Genomic DNA, 14,523 nt, shown 5'->3' with positions numbered 1-14,523 from the left:
TGTTAGATGCTAGGTACTATTCAAGGGGCTTGACAGGCGTAAATTCATTTAATCCTCACAAGAATCCTGTGAATATACTGAAATTGTCATCCCCGCTTTACAGATGAGTACTTTCTTCAGTCCGGTTACCACGGTTAATCCGGGTCCAGAAACCTGGGATGATTTTCTGGGTTGCCTTTTTCACAGTGGCCCTACCCTAGCAATCATTTGCGTGGGAGTGCCATCCTCACTGCTCACAGCTTTTTCTTTAATGGTTTGCTTTCATTCATTCATTCACCACGGCATGCATTCTCTGGTGACCTGTTAAATATCCCATGATCTTTCACCATCCTTCAAAAATTCAGTTCCAGGATTCTATTTGCCAATTTTTTTCCCAGAATGAGCACAGCCTCTCCTGTTTCCCTGCAGTCTACCTACCAGATCTGTTTCTTTGCCTCCACACTCTCTCCCTTGAGGCAATTTCTCCCAAATATCTGAAGGACATCTTTATTTGGATACTGTATAGCCATCTCAAGCTGAATTTCACGCAAAGAAACCCCTCTCCTCCTTTGGACTGTTTCACTTCTTAAACAAAGTGACGGCACAACATATAGAGCATCCATGCTTGCCTAAGCTCTCCTTGCTTTTTAACTTCCACCAAGAGCCCTTGTCATCTGCACCCCCAACAATACGGTCCTCGTGTCTTTTTTATTCTCCTCTCCAGCTGAATCTTTGATCATTTTCTTCCTGAGTTAAATTCATTGGTATCCCTTTTTGCTTCCAAGCTCTCAATCCTTGCCCTAGAGCTACTCACCTACCCTTTCCCCACTTCCGTCGTTTCCCTGCAAGAATGGTTCCTCAAATGCCTCCCTCCACTTACCTTTCCTTTCTCATCTGCTGCCCGGACAGAAACACTTCTTCCTTTACCCAGTTCTCTCTCTCACTTCCAAACCTCTGGTGATATCACTCACGGCACCTGCACTGTGTTTTCACAATTTACCTCAAACCCCAGAATCTTCCCTGATTAAATATTCAGAATTCCTTGTATTTTTTCATACCCAGCTAGCAAGGCCTCCCATTACCCACATCTCCCTACTCTTTCCTTCCTTGCATGTGAAAAGACAAACCACCCACAAGCTGTCCTTTCTAAGTCCCTATCTTTGTCACACTTCATTTTCTTTCTCTTTCTTTCCTTCTTTCTTTCTTTCTTTCTTTCTTTCTTTCTTTCTTTCTTTCTTTTTTTGTCACACTTCATTTTCTAGATGGTAGCCTCTGTTAGAAGTTGGGGCTTTTCATCTTAGAGAATGTGTTCTGTGCCCACATACTTTAAAGATATGCACAGGACAGCACTACATGAAAAATAGAATCTGAGTCAAATGAAAAATACTTGGAAGCTGATAGAAAAAATAGCACTGAGAGATATAAGTTCTTCCTAAGATATCAAGTTGGTATGCGTCTCTTGAGATCTCAGAATTTAAGAGTAAATCCTCTCTGGGTTTAAGGATATTAAGTTGAGCACACTATTTTTGAAATAATAGTAGCTGCTGTTATTTATATTTATATTTACATTTATATTTATATTTATAGCCTGCCAGGCACTTTTTAGGTGTTTACAGGTTACTTCACCTTATTTCACCTCTCCATGGGGTAAATGTCACAAGCTTCATTTAGCAGAAGAGGAAAACTGAAGGACAAACAGGATCAGCAACTCGCCCAGTGGTTCCTCGTGAGCATATTGGCAGAGCTGGATTCAAACTCAGATCTCTCTGAGACCCAAGCCAGACACTCGGACCACGTCTGAAGATGCAACTCAGCCGCTGTTTTCTGATCGTCTTCTGGATGCGGGGCTCTGCGCTAGGCACTGCAGTCCTGGGATGCAGAAAGGAGTTTCCCAGAGGACGCTTCTCAGAAAGTTTACAGCCCGTTAGAGAACCTTATGTAATGTGGGTGTTTCTGTCCAGAAAGCACAAGTAGCTTGGAGGTAGCTGAGCAGAGGTTCCTGCTTGTGAGATGTCCAATTTCATCTGTGACCCTTTCGGGGACATTAAGCTGAGGCTTGGAAGTGTCCGGTACAAGCTTGGGGGCACAGTTTGCCCTATGTGACAATATGTCTCTTTTCCCTGCGTCAGGGCGGGCATCGGAGCTGAGATGGGAAATATATCATCTTGGATGTGTGTGCACACGCCTCTCTGCATCCGTCTCTCACTGTCACCGCCTGGCCACCTCCTTTCCTCCAGCCCTGCCACCCATACTCCATCCTGGCCAGCCCTGTCCTTCCTCCAGGTTCCTTCTGTCTCCTTGGCCACACCGCCTTCCTCCTCGGCAACCAGCATTTCCTCCTGCGCCCCCCTGGCCACCCCGGCCCTCTGCTCCCTCCCCTAGCCCCATCCCTCGCCGCCTGCCCCCTCCCTTCCTCCCGACCCGCCTCCTGTGTCTCCCAGCCCTGCTCTGACGTGGGAGGTGAGGGGGTGGGGGGACGGATGACTCACAGTGTTATGATGCAGTTCCACAACACACAGCTACATTCACCCACAGACCGAGGTACAGACGAGAGACAACCTCTGGCCCCCCAGCAGCTGGCCAGCTTGGCAGCCCCAGTCTCGAGCCCCTAACTACTCTCCCCTGCCCCCATCCCCTTCCCAATTGAAGGAGCGGAAAGAGAAGAGAGAAGAGTGAGCAGAGAGATTGAGAGATTGAGAGAGAGAGAGATAGACGGAGATCTCTGGAGCAGACCTCAAGGTGAGGGGGCAGCCCTTCTCCAAATGAATTTTTTTCCCCTTTGCAAATTTCCTCCTCCTGCTGCGTGTTGCTTTCTCCCCATCGCAAAAGCATTATTCATCCACCCTTTGTCCTCCCTTCCCCCTCCCCGCTGCCTCTGCTCCTCTCTCCCTCTCCGAGCTCTGACGGTTCCGCACTTAGATTTCCCGGCAACTTCGGCTGCTGCATCAGGCCTCACTGTTTATTGTTTTGCTGCTGATGCAGACCCCCGAAGCCCGACCAGGGAGCTGGCTGCGCTGCTGATTATTTGGACCATACCATACCGAGAACGCCAGCCCGGGGGGGTGGGGGATGAAACCTCGGAGGAGATGAGAAAATCCATTGTGAGCAGGTGTTGCGTCCGCCCCCCCCCCTTACTCCCCCAGGCACAGGATTCGCACCTGGTTCCCCGAGCCTCTGCCTGGGCGCCTCTGCTGTCAGCACTGGTTGCTCAGCACACCGCCCGCCCCCCCCCCTCCACCAGCCCTCCCTCTCCCCTACCTCCCACGGTCCAGCCCAGGCTCACTTGGGGGAATATCCTCTCCCTAACACTCAGCTTGCCTTTGTTTTTCCATCATTTGCCCAACTTGCTTCTCCCTGTGATCTGAGCCGGGAAAGAAATGAACCCATCTCCCCTTCCCAGCCCCCTTTCCCCCCCGCGAGTGATTCTTTGGCCTTCTGTGCAGCCTCTCTTTGGCCTGATGGGGAAGCAGGGGAGAGAGAGGGAGGGAGGCGTGACATAGGCTGGGGAAGGAGCTAGAGAGCAGGGACCCAGCCAGCCCCTTCACAGGTGCACTTAGGTGGAGAGCAGCAGAGGGGAACTCAGGCAAAGTTTGAAGGCAGACCTGGGAAGTGGACGCTGGTGAGGAGGGCCCAGACTCCTGCGGCCAGAGCCCAATGTCACCCTGAACTCAGCTCAAGGTGTCTTTCTGGGGCCCAGCCACAGGGAAAGGACCTCAAACTGAAGATGGGCTCTGTTGGGGGTTCTGTGGAGAGACTGCTGCCTGGCGGCCCCAGGAAACACTAAAGTGGCTGGGGCACCAGTGGCCACCACAGAGGACATGATGAGAGCCTCTTTGCCCTGACTACTCGCAGCCACACTGTCCCTGCTCTGCTTAGTGGCCTTGCCTTGCCAGAGCACCGAGCTGGCACCTCTAAACTGGACTTGAGCTAAATCACCCACAACAGGCCTGAAGGCCCCATGAAGGAGACGCCTTATCAGAGGCAACAGAGGACACCTCCCTTCTTATCCTCTGCCTCTTGTACCCTCAGTTGCTTTGGGACTGGAGTCTGGACAGATACCAATATCTTTCTCACCATTCCTAACCAGAAACCAGCAATTATTTTATCTGCTGTCACCCACAAGAGTCACTGCTGTTCGTCCCTGGCCCTGGGAAAAGGTGGAAACGTTCTCTGCCTTATACCCCAGAGCATAGGTTTTGAAAATAAGAATCTCCCACTTCTGCTCCCACTGCACATCACCTAGCCCAGGAGTGCCACCCTCCCCGAAGTGATCCCCACTTCCCATGGCTTCCGGCTGTCAGGTCTGTCTCTCCACGGGCTGAATGTCCACGTCTTTAACTGAGGCTAAGGCAACAGTTAGAGCAGTACAGACAGACCAAGGGGCTCAGAAGCTGAGAAAAGCTGGAACGAGAGGACCAAAGTGCGGGACCGGGCGAACAGCCACATCTGAGGTTGTCAGTACCAACGGAGACAGCCATGAAGTTCTAGTTCCCGGAGTGCAGGACCCCAGGCCCAGGAAAGGGCCGAGCAGGGCGTGTGTACTTGCCCGCCTGCTGGCCTCTCTCCCACGCGACACCTACGAAGGACCAATTGCGTTGCAAATGGAGGCCACAGAAAAGAAAAACCGCCAGGCTTCCCCAACTTGCAAGAGGCTCTGAACCTGAGCCTTCCGGCGCACGTGGGACGCAGACCCTCACCAAAGAGCCAAAACCCAGGCGAGAGCAACTCGCAGATGACGTTGCTCCCATGGCAGCATTTGCACCAGCAGGCTGCTCTCAGTGGAAAATGGTGGAGGCTGCTCCCGCCCCAGGAGGGAAAGACACCACCTCCCCGGCTGTGGCACCGGAGGCCTGGAACAGCTGCCAGAGCAGGCGGGAATCCAGGGACCAGGGACCGGGGAGAGAGTGCGACTGGGCGCTGCGGGGGGACGATCGTGATGGGGGAAGTAGGGGCAGGGGAGGGCTGAGCCCATCTTCCCGGTTCCCTCGTTCCCTCGGGAGGGGCTCTCCTGATGCACTCTCCCCTCTTCCCAGGTGACTTCCATTTCTATCTGGTTCACGTCTGGGGGGGCCCTGGCCGGGCAGCCCCCCCACATTTCTCCTGCCCCGAAACACGGCTCTAGCCAACCTGCTTCGCTGCTTCACCTGCGACCGACTGTGTGGGGGCTGCACGGCGCCAGCCCCTCCAGCCCGCCAGGGCATCGTCCTCCAGCCCGTCATGCCCAGCTGCGACCCGGGCCCGGGCCCTGCCTGCCTCCCCGCCAAGACGTTCCGCAGCTACCTGCCTCGTTGCCACCGCACCTACAGCTGCGTCCACTGCCGTGCGCACCTGGCCAAACACGATGAGCTTATTTCCAAGGTACGCCAAGCAGGGGGGGCCCGCCGCTCGGCCCTGCCGGCTCCCACCAGGATTGTCCAAACTCACCTGGCGGAGAGGCAACAATGCCCACCCGCCCTCTTCCTTGCCCCTGGGGGACCCAGGCGGTGGGGCCTAGGGCACCCCGGCAGTCACCGTCTGTCCTATGTCTCCACAGTCTTTCCAAGGGAGCCATGGCCGAGCCTACCTGTTTAACTCCGTGTGAGTCTACCTCTCTCTTTGCGTGTATGTGTGTGTGCGCGTGTCTGAATGACTTTCCGGTGTGGGAAAGGGAGGTGAGCCATCCGCAGGTGGCCTGGCGCCTCCTGCTTTGGCAAAGGGGGCCAGAGACCCAGTGTGCAGTTCTCCCGTGGAGCATGTGGGCAGAACTGGAGAGGGAAGGCCCGGGCACTAGTCATGAACGGGTGGATTGCTGCCGGCAGGCCTTCCAGTTGGGCAGGGCTCATCGCTCTCCAGATGGCAGTTCCTTTGGGCTCTTTGGGGGCTGAACTGATGGAACAACTCCACTGGTGCCGGGTCCTTCCTCTTTCCTGAGACAGGGTCAACGTGGGCTGTGGACCAGCCGAACAGCGCCTCCTGCTCACGGGGCTCCACTCGGTAGCTGATATTTTCTGCGAGAGCTGCAAAACCACGCTGGGCTGGAAATACGTAAGTCCCAGGAGAGAGGGCCACCCTCTCAAGCAGACAACCAACCCCCCCCCATGCCCACATGGCCAGGTTTTTGCATGACGCCCAGAGGCAAGAGGGAGTTAGTTGCTGGGTTGGGGGGGGGTCTTGGGGGGCAGGGGTAGTACAGCAGTAGTAGGAGGTCCTGGAGGGGGTCTGCTTTGTCCTGCTTTCACTGCTTCCCCTCCACCAGGAGCAGGCTTTTGAGACGAGCCAGAAGTACAAGGAGGGGAAGTACATCATTGAAATGTCACACATGGTGAAGGACAACGGCTGGGACTGAGGGGCTCAGGCAGGCTGTGCCCTTCCTCCGCATGCCCACCCTCCCCGCACCCGTCCCCGGGCCCTGCCAAGCAGTCCATACCAGCATGAGTACTGCCCCACCCCTGGGGGGAACCCAGCTCCCGGCACCCCTCCCCCGCCTCCACCTCATCACCCCCAGGCCCCTTTGGAACAGGGGTCTGGGGTACCCCAGGGGTGTTCAAGGCTCAGGAGTGGGCAGCAGTCAGGGAGAGCCAGAACTGGGGAAAGGGGATGGTTGCGGGTTCTTCTAGCCCTAAGATCCTGAAAATGGAGGTGAGGGCAGGGCGGAGATCAAGCAGAGGACCAAGGGAGGACCCGTTTCTGCCCCAAACTCTTTTTGAGTGAACGGAGGACAAGTTTTGAGGCATGGGGCTGGTAGATCCCAGCCCACAGAATAGCAGGTGAGAAGGGGCTCGAGTTGGGAGTGAAATTTTGGCTTCAGACACTGCGACACAACGGAGTCTGAGGGTGAAGTTTCCCACCCCTGTTTGTAGGAGAAAGCATTCGGGGGTGGAAGGAAAGAAATCCCAGATCCCAGGCCCTGGGAAATGAAAGAATCACAGGGGTTTCCATTTTACTCCACTTGTTAGTTTATCTTGGCACTAAAGAGGCACTTTCGAGTACGTGACTTTCGCCAGGGGGTGGGGTGGGAGAAGCTGCCGCTGGAACAGCCCCCACCCCCCACTGGCTGTTTCCAGAGCGAGCAGTCCGTACGGGCATTCTGAGCCCCAGCCACTGCTCCCTGGGACCCAGTCCCTTGGAGGGGAGGTGGGACATCAGTGCCACGGGGCCAGGCTTCCTCGTGGCTGCCACCAGCGAACGAAACTTTTGTATGATACATAAAGTGTTTGGGTCTATTTTTAATAAAAAGGGGAAAAGCAACCGTGAGGCACTCTCTCCTCTTGACTTTGCTTCCCATGCACAGACCTTAACTTCTACTATTCTGTCACACTCCCCCCAGTACCTGTCCCTTTAGGCCACTAGAGGGCAGCAATTGCTTTGTCTGTGTCGAGACCCCACTTGAGCCCTCACCAGGGGGATGGGTCTTCAGGTGAGGTTTGCTTAGTGAAGCGAGGGCTTTTGTGAGCAGTGTTTCCAAAGGGGGCAACCAAAACAGCGCCTCTTCCAGAGCCCTTGACAATGAATCAGGTATTGCCTGGATCCAGGATTGGGCACCTGGAAGAGGCTCACCCCTGAACAAGGGTGTTCTTGGGTCCTATTGCCTTTCAGCCTGGACTTGGAATGTTTGGGTCAGCTCATGGCCACACTCGAGGCTGAAAGGAAAATCGATCAAGCAAGGCAGCTTGATCCAAAGTGGAACTGAACAGCTCAAGATGGCAGCCATCAGTGCAACCATGTGACCCACGTGCATTTTCGGGGCAGTGATGTGAAATTCCCATTGTTGTTGGGTCACTGACAACCGCAGGGAGGACTGTACACATCATAAAAATCACCTTTTGTAAGCTAGCTTGTTATCCAGATTCGTTCATTGATATTGCAGATCTTTGCAAAGCACCTGTTACCTGCCAGGCATTGTGTCATGCACTGGAGATGCAGTGGACAGCAGGGCAGCTGTGGCCTGACTGGGGGGGGGGGGGGCGGGCGGTGCTCTCGATCTAGTGGGAGGACAAACAGTAACCAGATGATTCCAGAACAAGGGCTCTGAGCAGGGATGGGGAGTAGGCTCAGGGGCTCCTAGCAGAGGCTCAGCCTAGATCTGAGGAGTCAAGGGAAGACTTCACAGAAGTGATGACTGAAGGCACGTGGAAGAGACATCGAGTGGACACAGGGGAAATGGGGAGGGGCATATTTCAGACACAGAGAACTGTGTGCCAAGGCTTGAGCTTAGTTAAGTGGAGGAGGGAATAGAAGTTTCCCCAGAAAAACAGACCATTTGGGGAGCTAGATTTCATCCCAAGGGCATTGGGAAAACACTGAAAAATTCTTAAGAGTGGAGTGACATCATCAAACAGCTGTTTTGTGCCCAGAGAAGAGGCTCAAACAGAAACGTTAAGATGCTGAAGAAAGTTAAGGGACAGAAGCTAACTGTACTACCAAATACCATACGGTCAGTGTCAGAATGGAGAGGCTGTTTGGGCAGAAAGGGAGAACTGGCAGATACAGAAGTGCGTGAAGAAGGCAGATACAAGCCCCGAAGGAATGACGGCCAGCACCTCCGAGGCCTCGGAGGCATCTGTCCCGCCATTCACTTTCTGCGTGCCTGGTGATGCCTAGAGATCCAGAAACCCAGAAACCCTCAGTCCTACTTCTGGTGCCAAAGTTCAGGAAGGGTTCTCTTCTCAAGCCCCAAGCACTAACCCTGAAAATCAGGCACAAATGAGCTACCTTCTTAAAGCTCCCCCAAACTGCCCCCCCTTTGCTTACTTTCACAACTTCTTATTTCCTAGGCACTGTGGGAAACAGAGAAGTAAATGGTGTAGCCATTGTTCTCAAGTTCTTTGTCATCTCCCCAGAAGGAATCGTTCTGTGGCTTGGCTCCAGGGATCCTATTTAATCTCTAAGGTCAGGCCATGGGCAGTGCTGCCCAAACCTTGGATGCCCAGACAGGTGTACCCTGGATAAGCATCATGACCAAACACTCTATTTCCCAGCAGGGTTGTGCGAGGAACTACAGGTGGAGATGAGGGATCCTTTTTATTCCCCAAGAGCCAGGGGAGGAGCTGCAGGTGCAGAATGCAAGGTGCACACAGGTTCTTGTCCCTGGCGAGCAGTCCTTCCAGGTCAGCCCTATCTCCTTTCCTGTGCATCCAGTTTTTCTCATGGAGGTCCACTTCGGTCCTATCGGTGACTCTCCCAACCTTCTCCACGCACCCTCCGACCCCAGGCTGAATCTGGGAACTCTTCCTTCTGAAAGGTTTGAGGCTTTGGAAGATACCCCCCTACAACCAGCAGGTGGCATCAAAACCTTCCAACCCTCAGCTCAGGCAACCTCCCCGCGTACAGAACCTACTCCAATCTCTCCAGATAGGTCTACAAAAAAGACGGGTGAGCTGTCAGACTTAGGACAGGGTTATAGCTAGGCGCTGCAATGTAAGAGCTGTATAACCATGGCCCACACTGCTTAAACCTGCCTGGCCCTCAGTTTTTTCATCTGTAAAATGGGGATGTTACTTGCCAGGAAGTTATTAGTATGACGTGCCTAGCGCGTGGAAGTGCTTCCAGACGTGGGAGCGGTTAGTGCCGCTAACAGGCTTCCCAAATTCTCACCAGGAGGATAGCTGATTGGTGCCCAGATGGGAGAGGGAGTCTTGATACAGGAGACAGCCGGCGCTGGGTAGCACTACACGGCCAATGCCCTTTTAACATTGCACTGCTAGTGGTAGGTGCAGACAGTAGCACAATGTGAAAAGAGCTCCGGCCCGCAGCAGAGGCATGCCGGCCCTGCCTCCTCGCCCCTTCTCCCAGGCCCCGGCCCACTCAGCTCTCTTGGCCTCCCTCTGCCCCTTCGCATCTTCAAGACAGCTTCCCTCCCTTCTCAATACTAACCCTTTATTCTTTCCCTTCCTCCTCTGGCCTCCTTCCTCATACCCTTCCCAGAAGAGACTGCCTTTTATCTTAGTGTTTTGGGGCGCAGGAGGGGAGGTGGGGTCCATGGAAGCGGCTAAAGGGACACCTTGAGCTTGGCACTCAATTGGAAGTGACCGGCAGCAACCCCAAGTGTTTGGGGGTACACTCACATGAAACTCTGTTTCCCTGGATTTGATCTCTGCCAGCTTCTCTTCCGGGGGAGCTTGCTGACCAGGACCGCACCACACTCTAGTCCTCCCTGCTCAAAAGCTCTCTCCTCTTCGTTCAGATAAAGGGGAGTTCTAGGCCTCCAGGGGACCACCTCAGATGCACCTCCAGGACCAGAGGGAGGAGGAGTATAGTCACAGCTCCCAGGCAGCACAGTGAAGCTTCCAGGTCTAGAGGAGGAAGCCCCACCCCTGCGTCTCCCCTCTGCGGTCTTCAAATCCACCTTACGGAGTTCACATTGAACAACATCGTGAGGATGATCCCCTCTCTTGTACTGAGCGTCAAGGATGGGCTTTCAATGGCAATGAGAGCAGAATCGGAGTTGTTCCCAGACTCCCCTTAGAGTCCAAGCTCACTCACAACTTGCCCATCCTGGCCCAGGGAAGGGGGCTTAAACACTGGATAAACAATCCTGAGACTGATCAAAAGCCAAAGCCAGAAGACTGCCTCCAAGGGGCACCTGGAGAGCCCCGCAGGACCCACTCCTGGCTAAAGCAGTGGTCCCAGAAGCCGAACTCCAGTTCTGACCCGGTAAGCGGTGTGTGGCCCAAAGGGGCAGAGGCTGGAGGGTGATTCCTCAGGCACACTGATCAGTGAAGGCCTTCGCGGGATGGAGCTGCCTCTGGGCGATACCCTCGTCCCCACTCCACCGCGGGCAAGAGGCACGGAGGCAGGGTTCCGGTTAGGAGCCCTTCCTCCGGGCTTCCCCTTCCAGCTTCCTCCCACCCCTCCAGGATCCGCAGACAAGGGGCCCTGTCCTGCAGTTTGCACAGTTGCAATGACGGAAACCAAGAGCCCGCTAGGGTCAGTCATCAGGCCTCTGTGTGGGGCAAACCAGTCCGGGCTGGGAAGTGGATCATGCCAACAGGGAGCAAAGGAGTGAAGGTGGGACTGCCCAGCCAGTCTCGGGGGGTGGGGGTGGGGGGCAGTGAAAGATTATATTCACCGACGAGCGCCCAGATCTCTCCTTGGGGAGGGCAGGGACGGGAGGCTAGGGCCAAGATCCCCTCAGCTCTCACACCCAACTCCTTCCAGAGCGGGCCTTGCGATTCACCAGCCAGCAGGGCCCCTCCCCCACCTTGGGCCCAGGAGCCATCCCCCAGCTCCTTCCAGAGGCGGGTGTAGAGACCGAGGAGGAAATGGGGGAGGGGAGGCCCCGGCTCAAGTTCTCTCCACTCCCCCTCCTCATTGGCCACCATCTTCCGGCCCCTGCCCCCCAGAGCAGCAGGGGATGGGGCCCAGCCTGTGGAAGGGAGAGAAAGGGCAGGTGGAGGGTTAGCCGGAGCAGCAGGGGCAGGCCCCAACTGTCTCCTCCCACCCCCTCCCCGCAGCCATGGCGACAGGCGGAGGAGACCAAGAGGGTCCTGAAAGCCGTGTTCTGTGAATGGGATGAGAAGGGCAGGGCAGGGGGTGGGGAGGTGGGGGGAAGAAGGGGGTGCGGGGCTCTCTGCCTCAACACCCAACTGTGCTGTACCACCCCCCGCCCCCCACACACACACACCTCCAGGCTGGACCACACACGCGCGCACACAAACTCCCAGCCATACTTGCCACACAGCTCAGCCCTTACTCCACACTTACCCAAACAGCAAGCGCTGGAGTGTGAGCACACAGCTCCCCCACATCCCCGCACCCCTGAACACCGCACACTCGCAGCTCAGGAGCGGGCCTCCCACCCACCCCCAGCCCCTTGGCTCACCCCACAACTTCTCGGGATGCAGAACTCCCTGCCCGGCTCCAGCCCCTTCAGCCACGGCGTCTCCCCCCGCCCCGCCCCCCCCCCCAGCCAGGCCCCCTGTGCCCCGCACCGCCCCCCCCCAACACACACCCTCCCACACACGCCCGGGCACGGACAGATGGCCCAGCCCCAGCCCTGCCCAGCCGAGCCCCCCGCCCCTTCCCCACCACACCCCCCGCTGGAAAATGACAGGGAAGCCACCCCGGCGAGACGTGCCCAGTGCTTCCCAGTTGCAGTTGTTTCGAAAGGAGAGACCGAAGAGATGCCCACGAGTGGGGGAGCACGAAGAGGGGAGCGGGAAGACGAGAGAAAGAGCCCAGACCACCCCCTCCCCGCCCGAGAGAGAATAAAACCGAGAATCGGTGGCGTTACCCTTCTGGGAGCTCCCGATACCTACACATTTCTCTTCGTTACGTTCCTCTGCCTGCCACCTCCTTCTTCCCGGGCTCTTTCTCTGCCCTGCCCTCCCTCTCGGCTTCCCTCCCTGGCCTCGCTCCCCCTCTCGCACGCCCTCCCGCGCCCCGCCGGCCCCTCTCCCGGCCGGGGCCCCCGGCCCCCCGGCCCCCCGGCCCCCCCGCGCCCGCCGCGCCGCCCGCCGCCCGGACCGAGTCCCGAGGCCGGCCGGCCGCGGCGCCCGCGTCTCTGCCCGGCTCGCTCTTCCCCCCTCGCCCCCTTTCTCCTTCCACACTCCCTGCCGTCCATCTTGAATACTTGGGATTCTTGAATGGAGTGAGCAGGATCCGCTCCCCCAGGCTCCCATTGGCTGTGGGTTAACCCTTTTGAAACGAGATCCTCCCTCCCATTGGCTGCCGGGCTCCCCTCTTCTCCCCCAACCCCCATCCCCTCCGCCTCCCGGCAGCCGGCGAGGTCAGGGCGCTCCCGGGCGCCCCCTCCCCTGGCCTCTCGCCCCCTGCCCCCACCCCGGGACGCCCCTCTTCCTGCCCTTTCCCTCACACCGCCCCCCGCGCCCCCCGGCGCAGGGCGGCAGGTGAAGGCAGGTCCCGTTCCCGCCAAATGGGGCCCCAAGGTTGGGCCGGCAGAAACCTTGTTCCCAGATGCCCCTTGTGCTGGACTTGGAGACCTTGTTAGACGCCGGGGTGCAATTTCCTGCCCCCCTGCAGCCCCTCCTGGAGCAGAAGTACCTCTCCAACGGGGAATCCGCGCAGCTTTTCGGCCTCACCCCGGAGATCGGGGAGCTCGGGAGCGCTCCCGAACCAGGCAGCCCCCTGGGCTGGGCAGGAAGAGGGCAGCTCCGGAAAGAAGATCTGAGGCTCTTCAGAGAAGCTAATTCCCTGAGTGCCGCGGGGCAGGTCTGACCCTACCAGGAATGTGCAGCATCTGGAGCTCTGCTCAGTCACAAACATCGCCTGGGACCAGCTCGGCCTGGCCCACGTGCTGGGCCCACTGGGGGCTCTGAGTTGGGGGAGCCCAGAGAGGCATGGGGGAAGGAGGCAGCAGGGAGTAAGGGATGAGTCAGGCCCGGCCTAACATGCATGGGGAACCTTTGTTCTAGGCCCAGATCCGCCCATAACATGCTTGGCGAGGTCATGCCTGCTTGGCTGGGCCTCAGTTTCCCCATTTGCAATAGATCGGTCTAGCAGAACACTGTCCTATAGAAGTTTCAGCGGGAACATGGAAATGGTCTGTATCTGTGTCATCTGATGTGGTGTCCACTAGCCACATGTGGCTACTGAGCACTTGAAATCTGGCCAGTGTGACTGAGAAACTGGCTTTTTAACTTGATTTAATTGTAATTTTTTTCCTTTTTTTAAGGTTTTGTTTTGTTTTGTTTTTGTTTTTGTTTTTTGAGAGAGAGAACACGCTTGCGTGAGCGAGCAGAGGGGCAGACAGAGAGGGAGAAAGAGAGAATCCGGGGAGCCTGAAGAAGGGCTTGAGCTCACTGTGAGATAATGAAGCCAAAATGAGCCAAAATGAAGAGTCAGACGCTTAACTGACTGAGGCACCCAGGTGCCCCAAATTGTAATTTTTAAAAAGATTTTTAAAAATTTTTTGAGTCATCTCCACACCCAATGTGGAGCTCGAACTTGCAACCCTGAAACCAAGAACAGCATGCTCTATCGACAAAGTGAGCCGGGCGCCCCTGTAATTACTGTTAAATAGTCACATGTCGCCAGTTGGCTATCATTTTGCACAGTGCAGGTCTAGAATCCTTGTGGTCCTGCTGGTGAATAACATCCTATGATTCTTGTTGGGGGAGGCGGGAGTGGGGAAGTCCTTTCACTTCATCTTCAGGTACAAAATGCTCTAGATCCAAATCACAAATCACCAAGGGCATCAATACCCGGGAAGTGAGGCTCAAATCCCCGCCACCTCTATCAGGAATCGTTTTCTTATGCTCATCTCTGTTCTGAGAAGGGATCTGAGGTACACAAACCCGCAATCCCGTGGCGGATTTGGGCTAGCAGGGAATTTGCGGGTTTGCCCAACCTTCTTGGTTTTTCAAGGATGGAAACCACGATGTTGATGAGGGTGAGGGTGGTGGATGTCACTTGCCCAAGGGGGAGCAGCAGGTTACTTTGCTTATAAGTTAACACACACCCATACATTTAGCACATGTCTTTGGGCCTCTGCACCCCCCCACCCCCCACCACCACATATGACTCATGAAGTCCATTCGATAACTACTTCTCTGACCCAGGATAAATGTATGGCTGATGTCAAGGGATAGCCATCTCCATGGGAGG

The 14,523-nt window shown here is 56.1% G+C and overlaps 1 protein-coding gene across 1 annotated transcript; it reads left to right on the top strand.

The window, feature by feature from the left end:
- The first annotated feature begins 2,513 nt into the window (after positions 1-2,513).
- On the top strand, positions 2,514-7,791 carry YPEL4 (yippee like 4). Its single transcript, XM_047071077.1, has 5 exons — positions 2,514-2,718; positions 5,013-5,337; positions 5,513-5,556; positions 5,895-6,003; positions 6,215-7,791. Exons 2-5 carry the CDS (start codon positions 5,197-5,199, stop codon positions 6,302-6,304), a joined length of 384 nt encoding a protein of 127 aa, XP_046927033.1. The 5' UTR covers positions 2,514-2,718; positions 5,013-5,196; the 3' UTR covers positions 6,305-7,791.
- Positions 7,792-14,523: the final 6,732 nt, after the last annotated feature.

Source organism: Lynx rufus, unplaced genomic scaffold, assembly GCF_022079265.1.
Source record: "Lynx rufus isolate CCGP_SWC_20201006 ecotype Redwood Valley unplaced genomic scaffold, mLynRuf1.p SCAF_9, whole genome shotgun sequence".
Lineage (NCBI taxonomy): Eukaryota > Metazoa > Chordata > Mammalia > Carnivora > Felidae > Lynx > Lynx rufus.
The sequence above is the reverse complement of the archived record's forward strand: the minus strand, read 5'-3'. Positions and strand labels throughout refer to the sequence as shown.